The 25,660-nt window shown below is 44.1% G+C and overlaps 1 protein-coding gene across 1 annotated transcript in view; it reads left to right on the top strand.

Annotated features, from left to right (window-relative positions):
- The window catches only part of TIAM1 (TIAM Rac1 associated GEF 1), a 202,249-nt gene that overhangs the window by 132,621 nt on the left and 43,968 nt on the right, over positions 1-25,660 (top strand). The window contains 3 exon segments of the mRNA XM_025450018.3: positions 3,033-3,114; positions 7,318-7,404; positions 11,348-11,572. Coding sequence (XP_025305803.3) covers positions 3,033-3,114; positions 7,318-7,404; positions 11,348-11,572 — 394 coding nt within the window.

Raw genomic sequence — 25,660 nt, 5'->3', positions numbered from 1 at the left:
AGGGAGGGGGCTGGCTAGAGGGTGAGAGAGGATACAGGAAGGGAGGAGAAGGGGACCAGGAATGGGCCATGCAGGTCCTACGTGAGAGAGGAAACCCAGGGGAGAAAGGACATTAGTGGACTTCTGTCTTAGTAGGCTCAATGTGGCTGATGTGTGGCCAGTGGACCAGAGGGCATAAGAAAAGTCGCTGAGAGCAGGCAGGGAGCTAGTGAGCTCTAGCTGGGGCAGTGGCTGATGCTGGCTTGGACCAGGGCACGCAAAAGGAGATGTTGTAAGAAATTATCGTGATTTCATGATAACTCGAATACCTGGTGCTCAAGTGTTTTCCTAAATCTGATGATCTTTTGATCTGGTGTTTGAAAAGTGACAAGGCAGGAATCCCTGGGTGGCTCAGTGGTTTAGCGCCTGCCTTTGGCCCAGGCCGTGATCCTGGAGTCCCGGGATCGAGTCCCACATCGGGCTCCCTGCATGGAGCCTGCTTCTCCCTCTGCCTGTGTCTCTGCCTCTCTCTCTCCTCTGTGTCTTTCATGAATAAATAAATAAAATCTTTAAAAAAAAAAAAGAAAAGAGGGAAAGCCTGTGACATCATTGCTTTAATGAAATAAGGGGAATGTGTATGATGTTTCGCTGTTAAACAAGTTCGTCTCAAAGTACGAAATTTCAGCTTTTCCAATTTCAGACATTGAGTGTAATTGCGTTGAAAATATATCTTCAAGGACAGACCCTTCTTGAGGTTTTTTATGTATTTTATTAGTGCTCTTCACTAAACAACGATATTCGTCTACTACCCTAAGAAAGGACTGTGGCCAAGGGGCTTATACCTAGATTTACACTAAGTTATTGTCTGAGTCTGGTAAAAGACACAGCAGCTTTCACACCAATCCAAAGACAAGTAGGAGGCAATATTATGAAAGAATAGAAAGATTATTCACAAAGCTATATTCCCACTGGATCCGTCGAAAACTATTTGGAACTTTGCAGAGATGATTGGAACACACGGTGGTAGACTGCCACCTAGGGTAGGAGTTCGGCTCTCGAGGAAATTTTTGAAAAGTTAAAAACTGGGGGATCCCTGGGTAGCTCAGTGGTTTAGTGCAGCCTTCAGCCCAAGGTGTGATCCTGGAGTCCAGGGATTAAGTCCCATTCAGGCTCCCTGCATGGAGTCTGCTTCTCCTTCTGGCTGTGTCTCTGCCTCTCTCTCTCTGTGTGTCTCTCATGAATAAATAAATTAAAAAAAAAAAAAAAGTTAAAAACTAAGGCCTGAAGTAAGTTGAACCCAGTCCAGAGCATTTTATTGAGCATCCCATGGCGCTCGAAATATGGCATGAAACTTTCCTGTATTTGGTATTTATCACTTCAGCAATTGTATTTTCTGGACTAAAGATCAGGTTTCTAATTGATTTCTTCTGAGTGTAGAATGTATTTGTGAGAACAGTTTTCCTGAAGTATATTAAAAAAGGGGGGGGCACCTGGGTGGCTCAGTGGTTGAGCATCTATCTGCCTTGGGCTCAGGGCATGACCCTGGGGTCCTGAGATCGAGTCCCACATCGGGCTTCCCACAGGGAGCCTGCTTCTCTCTCTGCCTGTTCTCTGCCTCTCTCTCTCTCTCTCTCTCTCTGTGTGTGTGTGTGTTTCTCTCATGAATAAATAAATAAAATCTTAAAACACACACACACACACACTAAATGATGGCCACTAACACATTGCATTTGTCAGAGGCTGCGTTAAGTTAGGGTGTTCTCGAGGACCCAGGATGTGTGGTCAGTGTTCAGGCCTCTGCTCCCTGGCTTTCTATTACAGCAGCCCCCGGGCTCTTGAGTCCCAAGCATTGGGGTCCCCTCTCCCACCTGTCAACTGCCATAAGTGAAAAGAAGGAAACCACGGTTCTTTTCTACTTGCTGGAACTACGTTACTTCCTGAGGAATGACCTTGTGGTGAGAGATGGGAGCAAACTTAGATAACCACCAAGACTTCCCTTCCGTGCTAAAGGACAGCCTTCTCTTACTAATGTTGGCACAGATAGATTTTCATTTCAAAATCGAATGATGCTTTTTAAGTTCCATATGAGCTTTGACACATCTCTTTGTTTTGGAATGTTTATCAAATTTTTGGAAATAGCTTTTGACTTGCTTACCTAAGAAGTAAGGTTTGGTACCTCCAAGTGAAAATGAAGGATATTAAATTGAAATACGTTTTCTGGTGTGTGAACTCTAGCTTTCTGTTATCTTTTTCCCCCCAGGCTTTCTTGGGTTTCTAGAGAACTGATTAATTCATGTGCTTTAGTTTTCTAGCTAATTTGGTATAATCCCGTGGCTAAAAGAGAATATCTTGCATTTATATAATTTTCTGTCAATTTCAGTGCTCTAATTTGTGGCCACTTATTTGTTGTTGTTTTTTTTTTTAAGATTTTATTTATTTACTCATGAGAGACACAGAGAGAGGCAGAGACACAGGCAGAGGGAGAAACAGGCTCCCTGAGGGGAACCCGATGCAGGACTCGATCCCAGGACCAGAACCAAAGGCAGACACTCAACCACTGAGCCACTCAGGCATTCCTGTCACCACCTACTTGTGTTACTATGAACCTTTTGGGCAGAAATGGTTTGTGAGCAGAAGAGAATGGAAGCACAGAGATTTCTCCTCTTCCTAGGAATTTCTTGTCAAGATCTTTATAGCCTCTTCCTGATTTTAATAATTTTTTTCCTCAGTACTGGAGAGTTCTTTTAGGCAGGCAGGGAGGGGCAGAAGGAGAGGAAGAGGGAAAATCTTATGCAGACTTCACATCTAGCACGGAGTTGAACAGGGGTTGGGGGCCCTTGATCTCACGACCCTGATGTCATGACCTGAGCTGAAATCGAGTCAGATGCTTAACCTACTGAGCCACCCAGGCTGCCCAAGGACTGGAGATTTTTGATTCCTGGAGATTTTTTTATTTAGCAAATTGTGAAAAAAAGGATTTACAAGACGATGTCTATTCCTAATAAGTTATTTATAATGCCTTCCTAATCAGACTCCTCTTTGTCACTTTTCAGCTGTACAAAGAAATTGAAATTTGTCCAAAAGTCACTCAGAACATCCAGATTGAGAAGTCAGATACGGCCAGTGATAATTATGGTACGTTTATTTTCCTTTGATCTTTGGTGTTTTTCAAGATAAAGCGATTCCTGTGTAAACATGCACTTATTTACAATTTAGTAAAATTCTTTTGGGGCCTATTTAAAACAGATAGCACATCTGGCTTCTGTGTGGGGCAGAGCAGCCAATCTCGGGGGAAAAAAGAGATATTTACTGTGGGTACGATGGAGACTTCAGCCTGAATTTCATAACCTTAATCATCAGGGTCCAACTGCCATAAAAAGGAAATGCCTGTATCGGGAATAGATCGTGTCACACCTCTCTCCCTCAAGTATACTCATTATTCCCCCTTCCCCCTCAAATAATGTTAAAACAACTCTTTTTGGCATTGAGTTGGGGGGCCCCAAGACCGCCCCTAGATTTGCGGATTCAGTAAGAGGACTCGGCGAATAGTCCTACTCATGACCATGGATGGCTTAACACAGGGAAACTGTACAGAGTGGCCTAATAAAGGGGAAAGGCACATGGGGTGCAGTCTGAGAAAACAGGCGCAGGCTTCCAAGTGTCCTCCCCCAGTCACACGGGGCGTCCTTATTTTCCAGAACCCAGCAACGAGCTGATAATGCACGGGAGCTGTTGTCTCGTGGGGAAGTTTGTCCGCCCAGTCCCATAGACGCCCTCGGCCTAGCATGTTCCAAAGTTTCAGACTCCCAGGGGCAAAGCAGGTGTTGAGCACAAACCATGTTATTTGTACAAATTCAAGGCCCAGCGAGCCTCGTTAGGGTTGTCGGGAACCCACCCAACATCCGAGTTCCCAGATGCCAGCCAGGGGCCAAACTTGGAAGCAGGCAGGCCTTTCAAAGGAGAGCAGTCAGGGTTGCTGTGTTGACGCTTTTCCCCTCAGTTGCCTGCATCCTGGCGTAGTTGACTATATAATCCCTTCCATATGTTTAAGCCTACTTAGCCTTACACTGTGTGATTTGAATAGCAGCGGAGTTAAAAGACATGGGGAAACCCGTACCACGATATTAGTCACGAGTGGCGAGGTTGGCCAAGGGGGCTCAAAGCAGGGAAATGTGCTTCCTGAATTCACCAGGCATCTTCTGTGGGTTGGCCGGGACTCTCTATGTTGTCCTCACTCCCGGACACAGGCCAGCAGCAGCTGCCACCTGGGGCATTGTCCATCTCTTGGCAGAGGGGAAGAGAGACGTTGGGAAGCCAGGTGCTGTGCCCTCGCAGAGCTGTGTTAAAGCAGCCCCAGGGCCCCAGCTCCCAGCGAGGGGCAGAGAGGCGTAGCCCTGCTCTGTGTGCCAAGGAAGAGAACCTAGAAAGACAACCGAGGGAAGGACACTAGCCTATCGTCTGTGCTCATTTACAGTTTCTCTCTGAATTAAGTCACTTGGCTTTTTAGCATGTGAACATCTTCAGATCCCTTACCGAACAGCCAGCGGGAGAGCAGACTAGAAGCTTTCTGCGATCGCTCCACGGGCCACCAGTCTTCATCCCCGAATGCTCCCGAGACCATTTGGCCTAATGAAGAGAGCCTAATTTTGAACCCTGGTCACTTGCATTACACCTTCCTGCTGTTTACTTCTTGACCTTAAAACCAAAGACATCATAAACCAAGAGGATGTTTTTGATGGCAAAGGAATTAATGTCTGTGAAGGGCTAATTATGCATCAGAAGTGTGACCTTGGTAATTAAAGCAGTAATTGGTAGCAGGGCTATAAATAAGGGTCTGGCTTCTCTAGAGGAAGATGCACCGCGCCTCTTCTTCTTTTCTCTTTAAGGAGCAAGAAGCAAGAAAGGGCTGAATTTAAAGCTCTTGAAATGGATTTTTTTTTTTAAAGATTTATTTATTCATGAGAGAGAGGCAGAGACATAGGCAGAGGGAGAAGCCAGCTCCCTGCAGGGAACCCCATGCGGGACTCAATCTGGGGATCCAGGATCACGCCCTGAGCCGAAGGCAGACGCTCAGTCACTGAGCCCCCCAGGTGTCCCTTGAAATGGAATTCTTAAGATGGACTGGTATTTGGACCATGAAACAGAGCACAAAATTGTTTTTATATATTTTCTTATTGACAAGACTGAACCCATTGTTGCAGTGCATCAGGCATCAACCCAGAAAGTCTTGTCAGCAGTGCTTCTCAAACTATCTGGTAAAGAAGCAGGGTTTTTTGTTTTGTTTTCATTTTCAATCCGGTGTGGACCACCACTGCTTTTGTAAACTGCAAAAGCTTGGAGGTGTGGCAGGGTCACTCGGCTGGTTCTCAATGCTTAGTTTCAGTTTCTGTCCTTACATTACTGTCAGCAGCCAGCTGTGCCTCTTTCCTGGATTTCACTTTCTAGAGCCTGCTGCACGTGGCTGGTAACCTCAGCTCAACCATTTATTCTGAGTGACTGGTTCATGCTGGCGTAAGGTGTTCCTACAGCGTATTGATTGAGAAGTTCAGGAGTCCCCCAATCTGAAGAGACCTGGTTGCCTCTGACCCCAGAACTACCAAGGATGCTAAATTCAGCGCATCGGTATCTAATGTTGGCACCCACAGAAGTGTGGCTTCCTGCTGTATACTGAGCTCAGTGTATATTGCTAGTAAAAGTTACTAGCACGCACAAACATACAATAGTCTGACTACAAGGGTGCCTGGGTGGCTCAGTGGTTGAGCCTCTGCCTTTGGCTCAGGTCGTGATTCCTGGGTCCTGGGATCCCAAGTCAGGCGCCCTTTGGGAGGAAGCTTCTCTCTCTACCTATCTTTCTCTCTCTCTGTCTCTCTCTCTCATGAATAAATCAAAAATCTTTAAAAAATAAAATTATTTTTACTTGAGTGGAGCTTCTTGAAATGTAATCTGAAAGTTACAAGCTGCTATAAGAATGAAATTCAAGATAAGACAGTAAAATGAAGACCAGAAAGTCCTCGGGGCGTGGCTTGTGTTGTCCCCATCTGAAGGAGTTATGGTACTGTAGTGGGCGAGGACAGTTGGTAGTTTTGTCTGTGTGTGGGAATCTATTTCCTGGTCCTGTGAACTAAATAGAAAAACACATATTCGTTATGACATGGCCTGAAAAGTCCTGATGACTCCCCGGGCACCAGTCCTGTAATTATTCATTCCATTCTGTTGTTGTTTGCTTATCTGTTCTTTAAAACAGTGTTTTTAAAGAAAAAGACAAGAAAAAACACAAAAACTGTGTTTTTTTTCTGCCTTCAGCCGTAAGTACCTATATTATGGGATTATTTTTCACCCAGACCTGAAACTATGTCAGATCTTTACAACTGTATTCATTCCCATTACTCTTTTAGGGGTGTTTGCCGAAATCTTTTCCTTAAGGCAAAGGAGGTAGTGGTTGGGACATTCCACTGATGGATGTTTGTTTGTTTTTTAAGTAATCTCTACACCTAGAGTGAGGCTCAAACTCATGCCACTGAGATCAGAGTCAGATGCTTCACTGACTGAGCCAGCCAGGCACCCTGATCAGAAAAAGGTTTTAATGAGACTGTCTAGAAACAGGTGACCAGGGCTTGTAGCCATAGGATCCGGAGCGCCTCAGATCCCCAAACCACCTGGAAGCTCAGGGCCTTGTTCTGCCTTTTTTTCCTGAAAGGTGTAGCAACCCCAAGATTAACTAGCTAATGGGCTTTGGGCTCTGGAAGTCTGGACAGGTAATGAGATAACCTTATGATCACACACTAGCAGAATGTGAAATCAATCCATTTCAATATAAAGTAAGTGAGTTGCTACTTAATCCCTTTTTGCAGAATTTTGTTAAATTAAACTGGTGTCTATACAGCAATACATATGACTGAACACACACTATGCAGTTGTTCAGTTGTAAAATATCCCAGGACAAGGATTGGCTGAGAAAAGTCCAGAGGACCCAGGTCCGATAAGCTAATCATTCTGTTTGTGCTGTGGAGGGGACAGCGAAAAAGATAAAGCGATGGCATTTACCAGCAAGTAAGGTCAAACAAAATAGATTTCTTCCACTTGAGTTGACGGGTAGGTGGTGTGAGGATAGACATCGTACCTGGTATTATTAATTTTTACAAGTAGTGACTTTTTTTTTTTTAGAGTCATCCAAAAATACATTTTTCTGCTTTTTAAAATAATCCAAACAAGGAGAAACCATCGCTCCAAACTGTAACCAAAAACATCAAACATACGTAGTTCACAGCAGGTACTTCCTGTTGTTTGGTAAACATTCAGAAGGTGTGAGCCCTACCATTCTGTCTTTGTGTTTTCTAGGGTTTTCACTTTCCTCTGTGGAAGAAGATGGTGTTCGAAGGCTCTACGTGAATAGTGTAAAGGAAACTGGGTTAGCGTCCAAGAAAGGTAAGTCACTGAGTGTCTTGTCTGTGCATCCCTCTTAAAATCCCCTTGGAGTTTCTCTGGTTGGTGGATGAGAACAACCAAAGAGTCCACCTGTGAAGATTTTTTTAATGCTGTCTCATTGAAAACCCTTCTAGGGAATATGGATATTATTCTCTAAATATAGGTGTGTATGAAAAGTCACATTCTTGAATTTTAAACCTGATTCTGAGCCCATTTCTTTGGGGCAAGTGGGAAATTCCATTCTAATTTGATATAATTGTCCTTCCCTATCATCTAGGATGGTGTGGGAGTCCTAGGGGTTTTCCTTTAGCAGAGCCTTTAGGAACACCCCTCTGTGCTACAGTGGCCACAGCTGCCTTTGGCTCTCACCTGAGCATGCAAAGTTCCTTCAAAGTGGATGTCATCTTGATCCCATTCCTGGAAAAATCTCTGCAGAAGTTGGGAACCTAGGGATCCAGGATCCACTCTTCTCTACCACAACCTACCTGCATCCCTCACTGGAGTCTGGGTTACTTGTGGAACCTCAACTCTTTCTACTTGGAGAGGATCTTTTTTAACCTACATTTTTTGCTTCCTGTGTTGGTTTCCTAGGGTTATAGTAACAAATTATCACAAACTGAGTGATTAAAAACAACAGAAATTTACGCTCTGATAGTTCAGGGAATGGAAAGTTGAGAATCCAGGTATGGGCAGGGTTGTTTCCTTCTGGAGCCTGAGGGAAGAATCTGTTCCCTGCCTCGTCCTACCTTTCAGTGGTTGCTGGTGGTCCTTGACACTCCTTGGCTGGTGGCTGCATCCTTCCAATCTCTGCTCTGTGGTCAGTGGCCTTCTTGCCTGTGTGTCTCTGTGCCTTTACATGGCCTTCACATGGCCTTCTTAGAAGAATACTGGTCATTGGACTTAGGGTCCATCCTATTCAGAATGATTCTTACCTTCATTACATCTGTAAAGACCCTGTTTCCAGATAATGTCAGACATTCTGATATTCTGGGTGGACGTGAGTTTTGGAGGACACTCTTCAACCCACCATACTTACCATAAACACATCAGACAGATAGGTAGGGATCAGAACCTACCTTCCTTTCATTCTTCTTGCTATGGAATTTTTAGGCAGTGGCAAAATCATACCTGTCGAATGTCAAAGACCAAAACGTCGGAGTCAGTTGAACTTAGATGTAATGCCTTGTGTCTGCTCTGTTGGAAGGCTGCTGAGTGGAGCGGCCAAGGAAATGGTGGAGTGCCCTACCTTGTCACCTCCTTCTGTGTCTCGGTAGAGCTTAGCTCTGGGTGTTCTTGACGTACAAGCTACCTATGCAGGTTATTTCTCCCAGCCGTGGAGAAGAGCAGCCTGCACTTGACTATGCACAGAGATGGCAAGAGTGTGACAAATGGGAAATAAAGTCAAAGTCGCTGCTCTCATGGAGGAGGATTTTTCTTCTGTACTGTCCAAGGCCAAAGGCAGCCTGGAGGCATGGAGTCTGACACTATATCGAGGTCTGGAGGCCGAAGTCTAAGCTGTGTCTCAGCTAAGAGCAGAGATAGCAGGGTTTATTCACCTTCAAACCCGAAGACCGATTGTTATCTCTGGCAGCACGATGAGTGTGCCTGTTGGCGTTGGTGTGGAGGTGGGGAAATATGCTGCCTCCACTTCAGTCACTTCCTGTTTTAGTTCTTTGTGTCCAAGAACCCTAGTGTTAGATAAAAACAAGTTGCTGTCTGCAACCCCCTTACCCCGTGTAGCACTGTTCTCTCTAGATTTAAGAGTGATCTCCATTTGTCCACCTAGGTCACAAACACCATCCCAATACCCAGCTTATAGAGGACAGTGTCAAGAAAGAGATTTGGTTTTTGTTTTTTTGTTTTGTTTTGTTTTCTGATGTTAAATCTAGTCTCTATGTGCAGATTTCTGGGTAATAGAGAGGTCACTGTGGATCATAAGAACCTCTTCACGGACATCTCTAATCAGGAAACATTCTCCTCCTTTGGCTTCCATTCACTATTTTGCCTCATTCTTCATAGACAGCCTTGGATGCCCATCACGTTATAACTAAGTCTTTGGTTTGTGTTTGTTAGCCACCTTGGCCTTTTGGCTTGCCATGAGCTAATGGTTAATCCCCCTTTAATACCCACCTACCCCTCAGTTGGATCTCATATCACCTATACTTACAGAATTGACTTTTTTTTTTTTTTTTTTTTTAGGTTTTGTTTATTTATTCATGAGAGACAGAGAGAGAGGCAAGACACAGCAGAGGGAGATGCAGGCTTCTCACAGGAAGCCTGATGTGGGACTCCATCCCTGGACCTCAGGATCACAGCCTGAGCCGAAGGTGGATGCTTAACCACTGAGCCACCCAGGCGTCCCTGTGGAAGTTCTTTAAAACAAACAAACTCAAGGCACCTGGGTGGTTCAGCTGGTTAAGCGTCCAACTCTTGATTTTGGCTCAGGTTATGATGCTGGGATTGTGATATTGAACCCCACATTGATCTCTAAGCTGAGTGTGGAGCCTGCTTGAGATTCTCTCTCCCCCTCTCCCTCTGCCCCCCCAAAACACCTTCAATCTCGTAGATGTTTAAGTCTTTCTTTTCCTTATATTACCTCCTCTCATATCTAACCAAAAAGGTTGTCTCCAAGAGAAGACTTAAAAAAAAAAAAAAACAACTACTTTCGCATGGGGAAATTTTATATTTTCAAACTCAAATGCTGTGATGGCAAAATCTTTTACCTAAAAATGGAGTGGTTGGCTTCCCAGAATCCCACCTCTGATACAGAGAGAAACATTCTCATTTCTCTTCCATTGCCTTCCCACTCAAAATGTTTCTTGGAGAGTTTTATGCTAGAAGATTGATGTTGAATAGTTTGGAAACCCGAGTACAGCTGGCCAAGGGGTGTGACTCGGTGGAGCTGGGAAGTGAGAATGCCTTTGTGGAAACACTTTTCTGAGGCATCAGAGGTGGGATCTGTGGATACCTGAGGAGTTGAGTGGCTTCTCGTTTCTGCAGTTTATTCCTTACCTCTGCTCTTCACTCACTTGGCTTTTTCAAGTTTGCTTTTCCACACAAGTCTATAAAATAAGAGCTGGACTCTTGTTTTCTTCTTAGCTGAAACAATACTCTATTTCCTTTCACGTTCTCCTCTAACCTCTCCCTTTCTCAACCTGCTGGAATGGTCTTTTAATACAAGGTTGTAATGCCCCAGGGTCAGTCACAACCTCTCGTTCTTTTGGATTGGGCTGGTTCAGAGCTGCTCCTTTGGGTCCCCAACGTTGGCAGCTCCACTAGCATGCTTTGCAAAAGCAGTGGAACCTTCAGGCACCTTCTAAAAGACTTCCACCCCAAGGTCCTGATGCAGTTAAACAAAGGGGGGAGTGCAAAAAATGATCACATTTGCTTCTGGAGATTGTGTTTGAAGTAGAGTGATTTTCTGTGGTTGTAGCCAGAAAGAGCTCACCGCATTCTGGTTCTATAGCTGGTCCCATAGCAGTGACCCAAGAGATGGTCGCGGGCTGTGCCACACGTCTACGCTGTAGCATGAGTGTGTACACAACATATTGATCATGGTAATGAGAGCATTTCTGCTTTTCCCCCTCAAAACCAAGGGTGACAGCCAGAATTAGCATTTATGAGGAGAAACTGGCAGATGCCCAGAGCATACAGATTCAAGAAAGAGTAAATGTGTTTAGTTGGTGTGGAAGACAGATAGGCATGCTGTGTCACATCGAGTCCAGAATCTTCCGAAACCGAGGCCCATGCAGTCACCTGATGATCACGGAGGAGGACTAGAGCCTGTATGCACCAGCACCGGGGCTGTGGGGGGCCGTGACAAGCGAGCCCCGAGTTCCCTTCACGGCGGGGCTCCTATGCTGTTGTGATCTGACTCGCCACCACCACCACCACTGCTTTTATGTGCGTGTGAAATTAAACATTTTCCACCTTGCGTTGGCAGGCCTGAAGGCGGGAGATGAGATTCTCGAGATCAATAATCGTGCTGCAGGCACCCTGAACTCATCTGTGCTCAAAGATTTCCTCTCGCAGCCTTCCCTGGGCCTCCTGGTGAGGACCTACCCTGAGCCGGAGGGAGGCTTGGAGCTGCTGGACTGCCCACCCCACCGAGCAGACGGCCCCGTGGACCTCAGCGAGAGCCCCCTGGCCTTTCTCAGCAGCAACCCAGGTATGACTGTGACGTTGACCTTGTGGGGGTGTGGGGGTGTGGGTGTGGGTGGGGGGTTGTGTTCCACTGGACCGGGGCCAGCAGGCATAAGGCGTGTGAGTGAGATGAACTGGTTACTGAATGTGTGTGTCCCGTTCATTTCCAAGGTTCAGGACCATGTGTTCTTGTGGAGTAAGTGTTTGGTCACCAGTCAACCTGTTGCACACGGAGAGCTTCAGTGTGCTGCTGCTGCTGTTTGTCATTGTGGGAAAGGTCGATTGGGTAGAGGCCACCATCTCTGGGCTGTGGACAGAGGAAACACCAGGAACCAGTAGGGCTCCAGGTCCTACCTCCGCCTTCCCCGTCACCATCCCCCAAACCATCCAGCCCTGGCTTTCCCTTCTGCCTGAGAGAGGACATACATTGCCCCAGAGCGCAGATGCACTCAGAGCTCACATTTGGTCAGCTTCTCTTGGGCTCTCCCAAGCTTGAGTGTGAGCGTGAGGCTATAGGCAGAAGCAAGCCCTGCCCCATCTGCTGTCCCCCTGCTCACAGCTTTTCTCCCTATCCTTTTGCAACCTTGTGCTCATCCTAAAAGAAGCAACCAGAATGCTACCTGCCTCTTGACACCTTCCTGGGTGGGACCCAGCAGAGCTAGCTCCCTCCTCTGGGACCCTAGGACCCTGCAGAGACATCTTTCATGTGGGCCCTAGTCATATGACACTCTTCTTACTGGCGTGTCTTCTCTCTGTCCCGAGTTTGTTTTTTGGGACTGGGCTTATGCCTTCTTCCTGTTGCTGCACAGCCGCCACCTTCTCATTCAGCGAGAGCCCGTGAATGAGTATACCAGTCAACAGCATTATGTCACTTATTTCTCCATGACCTGATTCTAAAAATGGGGTTGGTTTCTTTAAAAAAAAAAAAAAAAGAAAGAAAGATTTTTATTTATTTATTCATGAGAGAGGCAGAGACACAGGCAGAGAGAGAAGCAGGCTCCATGCAGGAAGCCTGATGTGGGACTCGATCCCAGGACCCCAGGATCACACCCTGAGCTGAAGGCAGATGCTCAACTGCTGAGCCACCCAGGTGTCCCTAAATGATGGGGTTGGTTATATTAGTAAGTTGGCGTTTAAGATTTCGTTTCTTTTTAAAACTTGAGTTAAATTTTTTTTTAAAAGTCTGGTTTCAAACTCTGAGTGTGTAGGTACTTTGAGTCTCCTTGCCCTGCTATCATTTTTTAAATTCCCTTCTGAAGTTTAGCTTGATGAGAGTAGGTCACCCCCAGACCCCTTGTGAGAGTTCGTGCTTTTGCTCAGTGGCTGTCGCAAGGATTTGGCAAGTTGGGGCTTCAGAAAATTGATGGCACTTATTGCTGTTGACTTCCTTGAGTCATTATGTCATTGCAGTACCCACACCCCAGTCACATTTTTAGAACATGACTCCGGTGAGCTGTGTAACCAGAGTGGAGGGAATGGAAACGATGAAGGCCATTCTTTTGTGTTGCCACAAGATGGCAGCATCAATCCCATAAAACTCCGTTCACACAGAGAGGTTTCTGTAATAAGCCTTTAAAAAAAAAAAAAGATCTCATTTATTTATTCATGAGAGCCACAGAGAAAGAGAGAGGCAGAGACACGGGCAGAGGGAGAAGCAGGCTCCATGCAGGGAGCCCGACGTGGGACTTGATCCCAGGACTCCAGGATCACACCCTGGGCCAAAGGCAGGTGCTAAACCACTGAGCCACCCAGGGATCCCCCTGTAATAAGCCTTTGAAGGAGGCATGTTGTGTTAGCTTATTTAAAGGATTTTTATAAGATCTGGATGTACATACTATGAACAACAGTGTGCGCACAACTTTATTTAGAATTTTTTTTCTGTCCGAGCCCTTCCTGTGGGTTATGGATATTAAGCAGGAGTTGGCGCAAACTACAACCCGCCAGCCAAATGCAAACCACGGCCTGTTTTTATAAATAAAGTTTTATCAGAACACAGCCATGCCCATCATTTGTCTCTTGTCTCTGGCTGCTTTCTCGTTGCAAGGGCAGAGCTGAGTAACCGTGACAGGGACTCATGGTCTGCAGAGCTGGAGATATTCACTCTCTGGCCCATTACAGATAGTTTCCCTGATAGAGTATAACTGAAATTGCTCACAATTTGCCCCTTTTAAAGATAATCACTGATTTGGGGTGTTTGTTCTCTTAAAAAAACTGCATACGTGCATGTGTGTGTGTGTGTACAGTTTGTGAATTTTTTATTAAAATTGTTTTAGTTAAAATATATTTGCATACAGGAATTTTAGAAATATTTGAGTATAGAATATAGAATATACGTTTATATAGTGGGCATCCCATCTTTTTTTTTTTTTGATGGAGTTTTAAACTTAACAGCTGACCTTTACATGCTATATATTGCCTCTTTTAGGCCAGTCACTTTTGAAGGCTGAGTACTAAATCCACTGAACCTACAGGTGTTTGAAACACATTAAAATTTCCATTTTGGAATCATTCTTAGAAGATTCACTTATTCCTTGGAACAATACGTTGGAACTGACATTTGTTGAGTCAGGTGCTGAAGAGTCAGCCTCGTGACTGGGCCGTGACTGTGTTCGCAAACTTAAGTGCTAGTGAATATTTCTGTTTTTCCATCGGTTCACCTTTTAATATTTTGCAATGATTGAAAATCCTTACAAACAAAGTCTTCTCGGTCCAATTCAGATCATCAGACTGGTTCAAGACAAAGCAAGAGAGTCAAGTCGTCGTGTGGGTTTTCTTATCGGGTTCCTAGGTTGTCTTCAACAGTAGTATGTTCCAGAAGCATTCTCAGGTGCCCTGGGCAGTGGCAGCCCAACTGGAGTGGCTGGAGGGGGAGCCCGGGCCTCAGCCTCTCTGCCTTCTGGTTGCTGCCGCTTCCTGGTCCTCATTTAACCATGAAAAGCACAAGAGGCAAGTAAACAGGATAAAATAACCTACACGATTGCTCTATAATGAGGCAGAGATAAAGCAGTGTCCACTGACTGCTTTGGTTAAAATAGCAAAGGAAACAACTAGTAAATTGGTACAATGGGGAGGCTGGACTGTAGCCTTTGTCTAAATTTAGAAGTAGCTAAAAATAAGCATCTTGAGAAGCAGGTTTGAGGTCTGATGCAGGGACTATCTTAACGGTGGTCACAGTGGGTGTTTGGCAGCCTTGACAGAGAGCTAGCAGTGTGTCAGGGACACTGGGGTCCAAATGAGCCCTGGCCAGTGCCTGTCCATGGGAGGCCAGTGCCTGTCCATGGGAGGCCAGTGCTCTGCTGCTCACCCCATCCTACAAGCTCAAGTAGGCAGGCTTGGTCCAGTCCTGCCCTCAATATGGGATTACCTTTCAGGGCTGGATTATTTCTGAGCCCCTTTTTCTCATGTAAAGGTTTGTTTCCTCTCTGATTGAGCATCACATCCTAGTGGCTAAGAGTGGGTTCTGGGACCAGGTTTCTTGAGACTAGGTCCCATTTCTGTGTTTATTAGATTTCTGTCTTCGAACAGGTTACAGTTCATCTCATGCCCTGGCATCCTCATGCATAAGATAGGGATAAAACTATAGTACTATCCCATTAAGTTGTTGTGAGGATGAATTGAGTTATAAAAGTAAAGTGTTTAGGGGCACCTGGGTGGCTCAGATGGTTAAGTATCTGCCTTCAGCTCAGGCCATAATCTCAGGGCCCTGGGATCGAGCCCCACATCAGGCTCCCTGCTCAGCGGGGAGGCTACTTCTTCCTCTCCTCTGCTGGTCCCTCAACTGCCCCCTTCCCCCCGCTGTGCTCTTGCTCTCACTCCAGTCTTTCAAATAATAAATACATAGAGTCTTTTTTAAAAAAATGAAACAAAAGAGTAATAGGTCTTAGGAAAAGTACTCGATAAATGTTACGTATTCGAAGCACAATCTCTTTTGGGGACGTGAAGATTTTCTGACTTGTAACCAGAGGCTGCTCATTTTTTATCTCATGGGTCTCTACTCCATCTACCTCAATCTGCAACAGGTGAATTGTCTGATAACTAAATTTATGAATACCTTACTTAAGTATTTCCTTTCCTGGGTGGAAAGAAATGAATTCTGTAATCTAGATGCTGAGATATCTGGGACGCTTCTCAGAGATCACGATTCACACAGTCTGGGCTGCAGCCTGGGGTGCATTTGTTGTGGTATGATTGCTTAAAACTCGGGATTCTAATGTGCAGCTAGGATTGGGATCTGCTACCGTAGGTCACCGACTATTCTTTAGGTTGTCGATCCTCTTTTTATTGTCTTGGTGGAATGATAAGGTGATTGAAATATTACAGTCACATGCAAGCTATCTGTAGTGATATGTGTCGATATCATAATTGTGGTCTGAGATTTGTTTTTTTAAAGATTTCCGTATTTATTTAAGTCATCTCGACATCCAACACAAGACTTGAACTCATGACCTGGAAATCAAGAGTTGCATGCTCCATGGCCTGAGCCAGCTGGGCGCCCCTGAGATGTTTGTATGAAAATCTGTTAGGTGACATGGAATGCATCTCCACCCCCCTCTCCCTTTACAGCGAGGCAGTGTGGTGAATGGATTACTGTGTCGACTTAGAGAACCAGGGACCCCTTCCTAAGTGTTCTCCCTAAGACTGTTTCCCACACACAAGTCATGACCATCCATGGGTCCTTGTTGAAATCCTTCTTGAGCTACTTTCATCCTTTTTTTTTTTTTTTTAATATTTGTTTACCGACAGCAGTGCTAGGAAAATGGAGGAAGGATGTCTAGACAAAAAAGTCCCTTGAGTTGACTGTTATTATAGAAAGAACCTTGGGGCAGAAGGGAAGCTGGAGTAGGAAGTTGCAAAACCGTGTGAAGTTTCTAAAAAGCCTCTCAAATGTTCCTGTGTGATTTATTCTGAATACTGATCTCATCTGGAGCTACTAATGTTTTGGGCCGGATAGTTCTTTGTTGGGATGTTGTGGGGGTGGGGGGTGTCCTGTGCATTGATGTTTACCAGTATTATTACCAACTACTGTAAATCAGTAGTAAGTAGTCCCTTCTCCCAAGTAGCACTGATCCAGTTATCATCAGATATTGCCAGATGTCTCCCACACAGCAAAATCTCTTCCATTTGAAAGCCACCAGGCCTGATGTATCAGAGGTAAACCTACCTTGCCCTGTTAGGGAAATATTCCAAGTGAACATCAATATGGAAACGCAAACCTGGATCTTGAAATAACTTTTAAAGATTTTATAAAGCTGAGGGAATTCTTTTTTTTTTTTTTTTTTTAAGATTTTATTTATCCATGAGAGATGCAGAGAGAGGCAGAGACATAGGCAGAGAGAGAAGCAGGCTCCCTGTGAGGAGCCTGTTGCAGGACTTGATCCCAGGACCCTGGGATCAGAACCTGACTGGAAGGCAGATGCTCAACCACTGAGCCACCCACGTGCCCCTCATTGAAGGAATTCTAATGCAGATACCCATTTCTGGCATCTCCCACCCCCTCTCCCCTTCTCTGAGTCAAGGGAAGAGCAGAGAACAAATCGATGCTTATTTCGAGGCCTTTCTCCCAAGTGTGAGCGAAACTGTTTTGGAAGAAGATTTTTATTTATCACTGAAATTAACTCATGAAACAGGTAATTATGCAAACCCTGCATTGTATGCAAGTTATAAGAATCAGTACAAGTGGCATCCATGGTATCTTTCCAAGGTTTCAAAATTTATCATGTCTTTCATTTTAAATTCTGCCATCAAGGCTCATATCCATTTCATTTTTATGGTGACAGCAGCTCTGCTTTATCTTCCCTAAAATTCCACCTGCCCAGTTGGGTTGAAACCGGTGCCCTCATTTATTAGCTCAGTATTCCAATAAAAACGCTGAGGCTCAGCAAACTGAAGTTGGTCCTTGTTGGGGAAGAAAAAAAAAAAAAAGTCATTCCAGAAGCTGAGCCGGGCGTCAGCAGCTAACTCTGGCCCATACGAGTTAAAGACAATTGGGGCCTTCGTTGGGGTTTGGAGAGCCAGCTTCCCCCTCCCTTGATAGACCTCAGGCACATCTGTCTGATGCCAACTGGGAGATTGGAGTCTGTTTCAAGTACAAATATCCCTCCTGCAGGAAGTAGATTAAGCAGTATTTGTTGTAACAGGAAAAGCTTCTGTGACAGCTGGGAGAGTCGAAGGCATCTTGGTCAGAGAAGGAACGGTTGGGCGCCCAACATGGACAGCTGTTTGATTGGCGGGCAGAGCATGCTTCCCTACAGTGAAGTGGGAGTCTATTTCCGACTGTTGTACCGTGCAGATTGTCTGGGGCTTGATTCTGAAAACAAGACATCAGGCAGCAGGGAGAGGCAACAAAGAAAGAGGAACTGCACAGATTTATCTTCCTGCAAACAAATATGGCCCCGTCCTTCAGAGGCTCTGACGTCTCACAGATACCAGTAGCACATGGCCTTCTATTTGTTTGTTGATAAAATTTGGAGCCGGGGGCGTTTTGGAAACTGTCTGGGCTCCATGATTTTGTCACACAGCACCTGGCCTGCTTCCTGAGGCCCTGCTGGGAAGAGCCAAACACTTCTACATCTTGATTTCCAGCTGGATTGGGTTGATGATGCCTGTCAAATCCCGTGTGGGGCAGGGGGGAGAAATGTTTCAGAATTTAAGAGCCTCCATTTTTATATTTTTATTTTCTTATTTTTTTAAAGATTTTACACACAGAGAGAGGCAGAGACACAGGCAGAGGGAGAAGCAGGCTCCCTGCGGGGAACCCGATACAGGACTCGATCCCAGGACGCCTGGGTCACGCCCTGAGCCGAAGGCAGATGCCCATCCACTGAGCCCCCCAGGCGTCCCCCATTCGTTTATTTTTAAAGAACATGAATGAACATGATATTATTTGACTTTCACAACCAATTAACCCAATCAGTAAGGCCTATATCTACAGTTATGGATTTAAAAATTTTACCTCCAGGGATCCCTAGGTGGCTCTGCAGTTGAGCGCCTGCCTTCGGCCCAGGGCTTGATCCTGGAGTCCCAGGATCGAGTCCCACGTCAGGCTCCCTGCATGGAGCCTGCTCCTCCCTCTGCCTGTGTCTCTGCCTCTCTCTCTGTCTCTCATGAATAAATAAATAAAATCTTCTTTTAAAAAAAATTCTCTCCAAAGAGAAACAGACGCTGAGATTTTGTGAAATTTGGCTGGAAAGAAGTTGTCTGTTAAGTTTAAGTTGGAGTGATAATACACTTTTTTCATAGCGTATATGAAGCTCTCCCCGGTTTTTTGTTTTCTTTATAATTATTTTTGTTTCTTAGCTTTGTCATGGAGAGGGTGTTTATGCTCATCTTATATTTAAATTGTGAGTGTTTCTATGGAATTCTTATAGAACAGTAAAAAGACTGAAAAGCAAAATAAAGTCCCAGCCTAGTGACTAAATTTCAGCCCAGTGTTTTTATTGGCAGTATCTAACCTTTTCTTGCCCCCTTGTCTTCAAATCATTTTTTTTTCGCACAAAGATTTAAACTCAGGCATTAATCACAGCTTTCAGAAAATCAATGTTATAATTGCTTCCTCTTTGGAAATGTTTGAATTGGAGAATCTGCTTGTTTAATACATATTGTTAATACATCTCGAGATATAAGTGAAAGAGTTTTATCTCCTTTCTTTAAATTTAAGTCTGGAATGGACTTGAATGGAATCAGGCTGAATGTGTCTCAACCAAGTGAATTAAAGATAACTCTAAATGTAAGCTGACATTGATGTGTCCTTCCTTCCAGTGGTGAGTGGGATGTGCTAGTCACAAAAGTTTTCTCGGTCCCAAGGACATGTTTATGACGTGAAAATCATTCTAAAAAGTGAAGAAAGGGTGCCTGGGTGGCTCAGTCAGTTAAGCATCTGTCTTTGGCTCAGGTCATAATCTCAGGGTCCTGGAATCGAGCCCTGCATTGCACTCCCTGCTCAGCAGGGAGTTTGCTTCTTCCTTCTCCCCATGCCTCTTCCCACTGCTCATTTTCTCTTTCTCTCTCTCTGTCAAATAAATAAATGGAATTTTTAAAAAGATTTTATTTATTTATTCATGAGACACACACACACACACACACACACACACACACACAAACATAGACAGAGGGAGAAGCAAGCTCCCTGCGAGGAGTCCGATATGGGACTTGGTCCCAGAACCCCAGGATCATGACCTGAGCCGAAGGCAGATGCTCAACTACTGAGCCACCCAGGTGCCCCAATATATGGAATCTTCAAAAAAAAAAAAAAGTGAAGAAACGATCACATCCATTCACAACAATGCATCTTATTTATGGTGCCTGTGGATCTAGCTGGCAGGGCCTGTCCTGCCCAGCCTTAGCCCTGCTCTGTGCTTCCTTATTCTCTGGGGCTGCCCAGCCCCCTGTCGATCCTTTGTCTTTTCAGAGTTGGCCCTGCTTCTCCTCTGTGCTGCCAAGTGGCTGCCGGGCACCTCCTTGATGCCAGATATTGTGCTACCTCTGGGGTTGGAGTGGAGGTGAGGCAGCGGTTCCCTTGCTCTGACTGCTTCTTCAGCCATCTCCCAGCCTTGTCTTGGGCTTTGCCATCTCTCTGATGGTTAGTGGGGCCATTGGTCTGTGTGTGCACAGTGGTGAGTAAATGGGGTGGGGGGGTTGGGGTGGCCAGCTACGTCCAGGACAAGGATGAGTTTCCTTCAGTGTCTGTTTTTAGAGGAAAGTGTCTTATAGCGAAGGCATAGGGAGCTGTAGTAGGATGTTACAAAACTGCATTGGGGTTGCCAAAAAACTCAAAAGTGTTTTTCCGTAAACCTCTTAGGCTAGGGGATGTTCAGAGAAGGGCCTCAAAGCATAGAAGCAAGAGCATGACCTTTTCTGTTTGAAGTTCCTGTTCCTGCCTTGCTGATACCTTTCTTCAGCTGTCGGTTCCTGCCTCTCTGCCTTTCTTCAATGGCTAAATACCCCTAGCCTGTTTATTGGTCATCTTCTGCTACATATCAAACCACCCCAAGGAAGTCCTTTTATTTCCTCATTCTCCTGTGTTCGGCACTTTGGTTTAGGCTCAGCTGGGTGGTTGTTCTGCTCTCCTTGCCTGGAGTCACTTATGTGGTGGTGTCATCTGGTGGCTTGACCAGGGCTGGATTAAGATGGCCTCACTTGCATGTTTGGTGATTGGTTGACTGGGTCTCCTTCTGCCTGAGACCTCTCATCCTCAAGAGGCTAGCTTGTGGTTTCTTTGTATGGTGAGCTCAGAGATCCTGGAGGCAGAACCAGAGGCTGCAGAGACACTTGAGATCTTAGCTTAAAATTCATGTATCACCATCTATGTCACGTTTTGTTGATGAAAGCATGTCACTGGGCCAGCCCCAATTTATGGGGTAGAGAAAAAGTAATACAAAAATTTGTGCTCAAAGGAATGGATAGAATCATTGCTTTGAAAACTGTCTTCCACATGCTGCATTGTTCTTTCTCTTTCTTTTATTAATTTTTGTCTTCAGCTAAGGACAGAAGCATGGCTTCTTGGGGTGAAAAAGAATACATGTTTAGAATCAGATATACCTACAGATACTGACTCATAGGAGTTCCTTTATAGTCTAGATATTAACACTTTTGCCAGTTAGGTGTCGAAGGTAAGTCTTCTCAGTCTATAATGTGTCTTGTTGCTTTTGACAAAGAATTTTAATAAAATCTGATTTTCTATCTCCTATGATTTGTGCTTTTTATATCTTATTTAAGAGATCTTTCTCTTGCCTAAGGTAACAAACATGATCTCTGTATTTTCTTGCAAAAGATTATATTCTTTGGGCTATTCACATGCTTCTGGTTTATACCTCCCTCATATTGATTTTTGTGAACGGTGTGTGTGAGTCCAAACGTATATTTTTCCGTCTGCATAATCTGTTGTCATAACAATATTTATCAAATATACCATTCCTTTCTCTGGGATCTGCAGTGGCATACGCCTCTGTATGCAGGAAGGCTGTTTCTGGGCTCTCTGTTCTGCTAGCCTGCGTCCTTACTAATTCTCCATTGTTTTATATTACTGCAGTTTTATGAGATATAATCTATTTTGATATCTGGTAGGAAAAGTGATCTTTTCACTTTTGTGAAAAGTCTTTTCACTTTTCTGATCACTTTCTGTGATCCAGCAGAACCATGATCTTGTTCTTCTTTAATACTACATTTGGTGGTGTTGGCCTTTTGCTCCTTCGTAATAAACTTAGTTCCCAAAAGGTGCTGCTAGTGTGGTCTGTAGCTGAATACAGATTCTTTGGTTCTGTGGACTTATGTTGTGATCTAACGTGTGGCCTGTTTGCATAAATTGCTGATCCTTGAGGAAAACATACATTCACAGTTTCTTAGGAGTAGGGTTTGAAATATATTCATGGATCAAACTAAATAATGATCAATACATTTTCATATCATGACTAAACCTATTTGTCTGACGTTTGTCAAGCTTTCTTTACGTTGGCCACCTGTATTTTCCCATCCCTTTACTCTTAATCTTCTGTGTCTTTGTGTTTAGGTTTGTCTCTTGCATATTGCTAGTAGGTAAGGCTTTGTTTTACATTGTTTTGTTTGTTCGGTTTGTTTTGTTTTTTTACCTAAACATAAAGTTTAAGTATCAAGTTTAGTTCACTTTGCGTGTATTTAGAAGTTCCGTGTCTTTTGACTCATTTCTGTCCTCTTATTTTGCTGGCTTTGTCTTTGCTGTTTTTTTTTTTTCTTTCCTGCCATAATTGCGAATGGATTTCTAAATCCTGCTTTCTCTTTTATTAATCTAATTCTGTTCTTTAGTGGTTGCCCTTAAAATGTAAACATGATTTCTGACATAACAAAGATCAATGTTAGTCTTTACTTCTCCATTCAAGCATCAAAGGCCCATGAAAAGGTTTAAATGTAATCACCCACACCATTGTTTTAGTTGTGTCTTGTATTTTGTAACCTACAATGTCCCTCCCTTTTTTTTTTTTGAGCATGTGGGGTATTGTTTTACATACTAAGACTTGCACATGTACATATCAGCTCTTTATTATCTTATTGTATATCAGCTTGTGTGTGTGCGTGAGTGTATGTTTTTGTTTCCTTATCTGAAGTATAGGCATATGCTATTTTATTGTGCTTTTCTGTATTGCACTTCATAGATATTGTGTGTTTTACAAATTGAGAATTTGTGGTAACCCTGCATTGAGCAACTCTGTTAGCACCATTTTTCCAATAGCATTTGCTCACTTTGTGTTTCTCTGTTACAGTTTTGGGAATTCTTGCAATATTTTGAGTCTTCTCATTATTATCCATTGTATGGCAACCAGTGATTATGACTTGCTGAAAGCTCAGATTAATTAGTATTTTTTAGCAATAAAGTATTTTTAAATTAAGATGTGTACTTTTTGGGGCACCTGGCTGGCTGAGTTGGTAGAATGTGCAATTCTCGATCTTAGGGTTGTAAGTTAGAGCCCCATGTTGGGTGTAGAGATTACTTAAAAACAAAATCTTAACAACAACAACAAAAAATACAGTACTTTTTTTTAGGCATAATGCTATTTGCACATTTAATAGGCTGCAGTGAAGTATAAACATTACTTTTATATGCTCTGGGAAACCAAAAAATTCATTTGACATGCTTTACTGTAATATTCACTGCATTGCAGTAGTCTGGAACCAAACTCTCAGGATTTCCTAAGTATGGCTATACATCTTTAGAGAGTTTTTTTAGGGAGGCTCTGTTTGTAGTGAACTTTCTCATTCTTTATTTCTCAAACAGAACATTATATTTTTCTTATTGAATAATATTTTAGCTGGAAATACAATTCTATATTGATAGTTTTAGCATTTGTAGATTTCTGTGCTTTAGTGAGGTCATGTCTTCAGATAGATCTTTTATTCTTTCTTGAACTTTTATTCTTATCTATTGGGTGTTTTTTTGTTTTTAATTAATTTTTTTAAAGATAGATTTATTTATTTACTTATTTATTTGAGAGAGAGAACACGAGCAGGGCAGAGGGGCAGTGGGAGAAGAAGAAGCAGACTCCCCACTAAGTAGGGATCCTGACACAGGGCTTGATCCCAAGACTCTGAGATCATGACCTGAGCTGAAGGCAGATGCCTAACTGACTGAACCACCCAAGTGCCCCTTGAGTGTGTGTGTTTGTTGTTGTTGTTGTTGTTGTTGTTGTTTTAATTTGAGAGAGAGAGCATGTATGCATGAGAGGCAGGGAGGGACAGAGGGAGAGGAAGAGAGAGAACCTCAAGCAGACTCCATGCTCAGTGCAGAGCATCTGAATCTCACAGCCGTAAGATCATGACCTGAGCCAAAATCAAGAGTTGGACACTCAACCAACTGAGCCACCCAGACACCCTTCTACTGAGTGTTTTATTTGAGTGATTATAGTTCTCATTTTAAAAAATTCTATTAATTTACTTGATCTTTTTTGAAGTTTTCTCTTGTTCCTTCTTAAAAAGAAAAATATTTTAAATATACTTGACATTCTGTATCTGATGACTGCAGTACATTCCTTGGGAATCTCATTCTGTTGCGTATTGTATCTGCTGCTTCTCACTCATGGGGCCTGGTTTTTCCTGGGTTTTATGATAATGGATTATGGGTTTTTATTTGATCAAGCTTTATCTCTGAGCATCATGTGATACCATCATTAAGAGTGAATTCCTCCAGAGAGATTTTGATTATGTCTTTGCTGGAGCCCTTGGAATACAAATCTACACCAATTTTAAGGCAATTCTTCATCTTGAATGTCATGGATGAAATGTCTGTGTCCTGCCAAAATCCATATACTGAAGCCCTGAGCCCTGAGGTGATTGCTCTTTGGAGTTGGGGCCTTTAGGAAGTAATCACTTTTAGATAAAGTTGTGAGAGTAGCCCCCCATGATGGAATTAGTGTCTTTGTAAGGAGACGGAGAGAGGAGAGCTCACTCTTCCCTTGCACACACAGGGAAAAAGCCATGTGAACATGTAGGGAGATGGTGGCCTCCCACAAGTCCTAACCAAGAACTGAATCTGTGAGCCCCTAGACCTTGGACTTCCATGCTTCAGAACGAGAGAATAAATGTCTGTTATTTCAGCCACCACATCTGAGGTCTTTTGTTATAGCAGCCCAAGCTGACAAAGACATGGAGTCTCCTGGATGCAGTACATGCTGTAAATTTGAGTCTCAGACACCCAGAGAGCCAGCCTGCAGTTGTCATCTTTGGAGAAAGCTCCTCCTTGCTCCCTCCCAGCTCTTGTGTCCTGGAGTGTAGGCAGAATCAGACTAGCCTCCTTTCCTTTGTTGGTTTGCTTCTCCTTCCCTGCTCCCTTCCCTCCCCTCCCCTTCCGTCCCCCCTTTTCCTATTGCCAGTGGATACTTTTTTATCTTTTTGCATCTTTCTAGACTGAGAGTATAGCCATTAAAGGGACCCGTATGAATGTGAGGGATTCAGTTCTCACTTTCCAATTTGTACAGATCTGACACCTGTTTTCAGTATCATGTCTTCACGATTGAAACCAGAGTCTCCAGGGCATTGGTTCCCAAGCTGGGATGATACTGCTTTTGGGAAATGTGTGGGTGTGGTTTTATTGGCACAGAAACTGGGGGGTGCTAATTGTATTTAGTGCCCAGCACTGAGGGAGAGTCAAGTGTCTCTGCCAAGTGTGCAATTTTGCCCCCTCCACCCCAGATTGTTCCTTTCCTACCACCAATAGATCTTCCTCCCTCTGTGGGAGAGACTGCACTACGGTTTGGAAACTGATAGATTTACTCAATGTGGCCACAGCTTTCAGACTGGCATACCAGCTTCTTTTACTGTCTTCATTTGGGATTCTGGGTTTTTTTGGGGGGCTCAGCTCTATGTTTAAAAGGATTTTGTTATATTTCATTTAGCATTCCTAAGTGTTTTGTGGAGGTGGTTTCTTTCCTCTCTTTCCTGCTTGCTTGCTTGCTTTTCAGGAGACCTTGCCCCACAGTATCATTAATAATGAAAATCGGGATCCCTGGGTGGTGCAGCGGTTTAGCGCCTGCCTTTGGCCCGGGGCGCGATCCTGGAGACCCGGGATCGAATCCCACGTCGGGCTCCAGTGCATGGAGCCTGCTTCTCCCTCTGCCTATGTCTCTGCCTCTCTCTCTTTCTCTCTGTGTGA

This window comes from Canis lupus, chromosome 31 (assembly GCF_003254725.2).
Source record: "Canis lupus dingo isolate Sandy chromosome 31, ASM325472v2, whole genome shotgun sequence".
NCBI lineage: Eukaryota > Metazoa > Chordata > Mammalia > Carnivora > Canidae > Canis > Canis lupus.
Note: the sequence above shows the minus strand (reverse complement) of the source record. Positions and strands in the feature narration are given on the sequence as shown.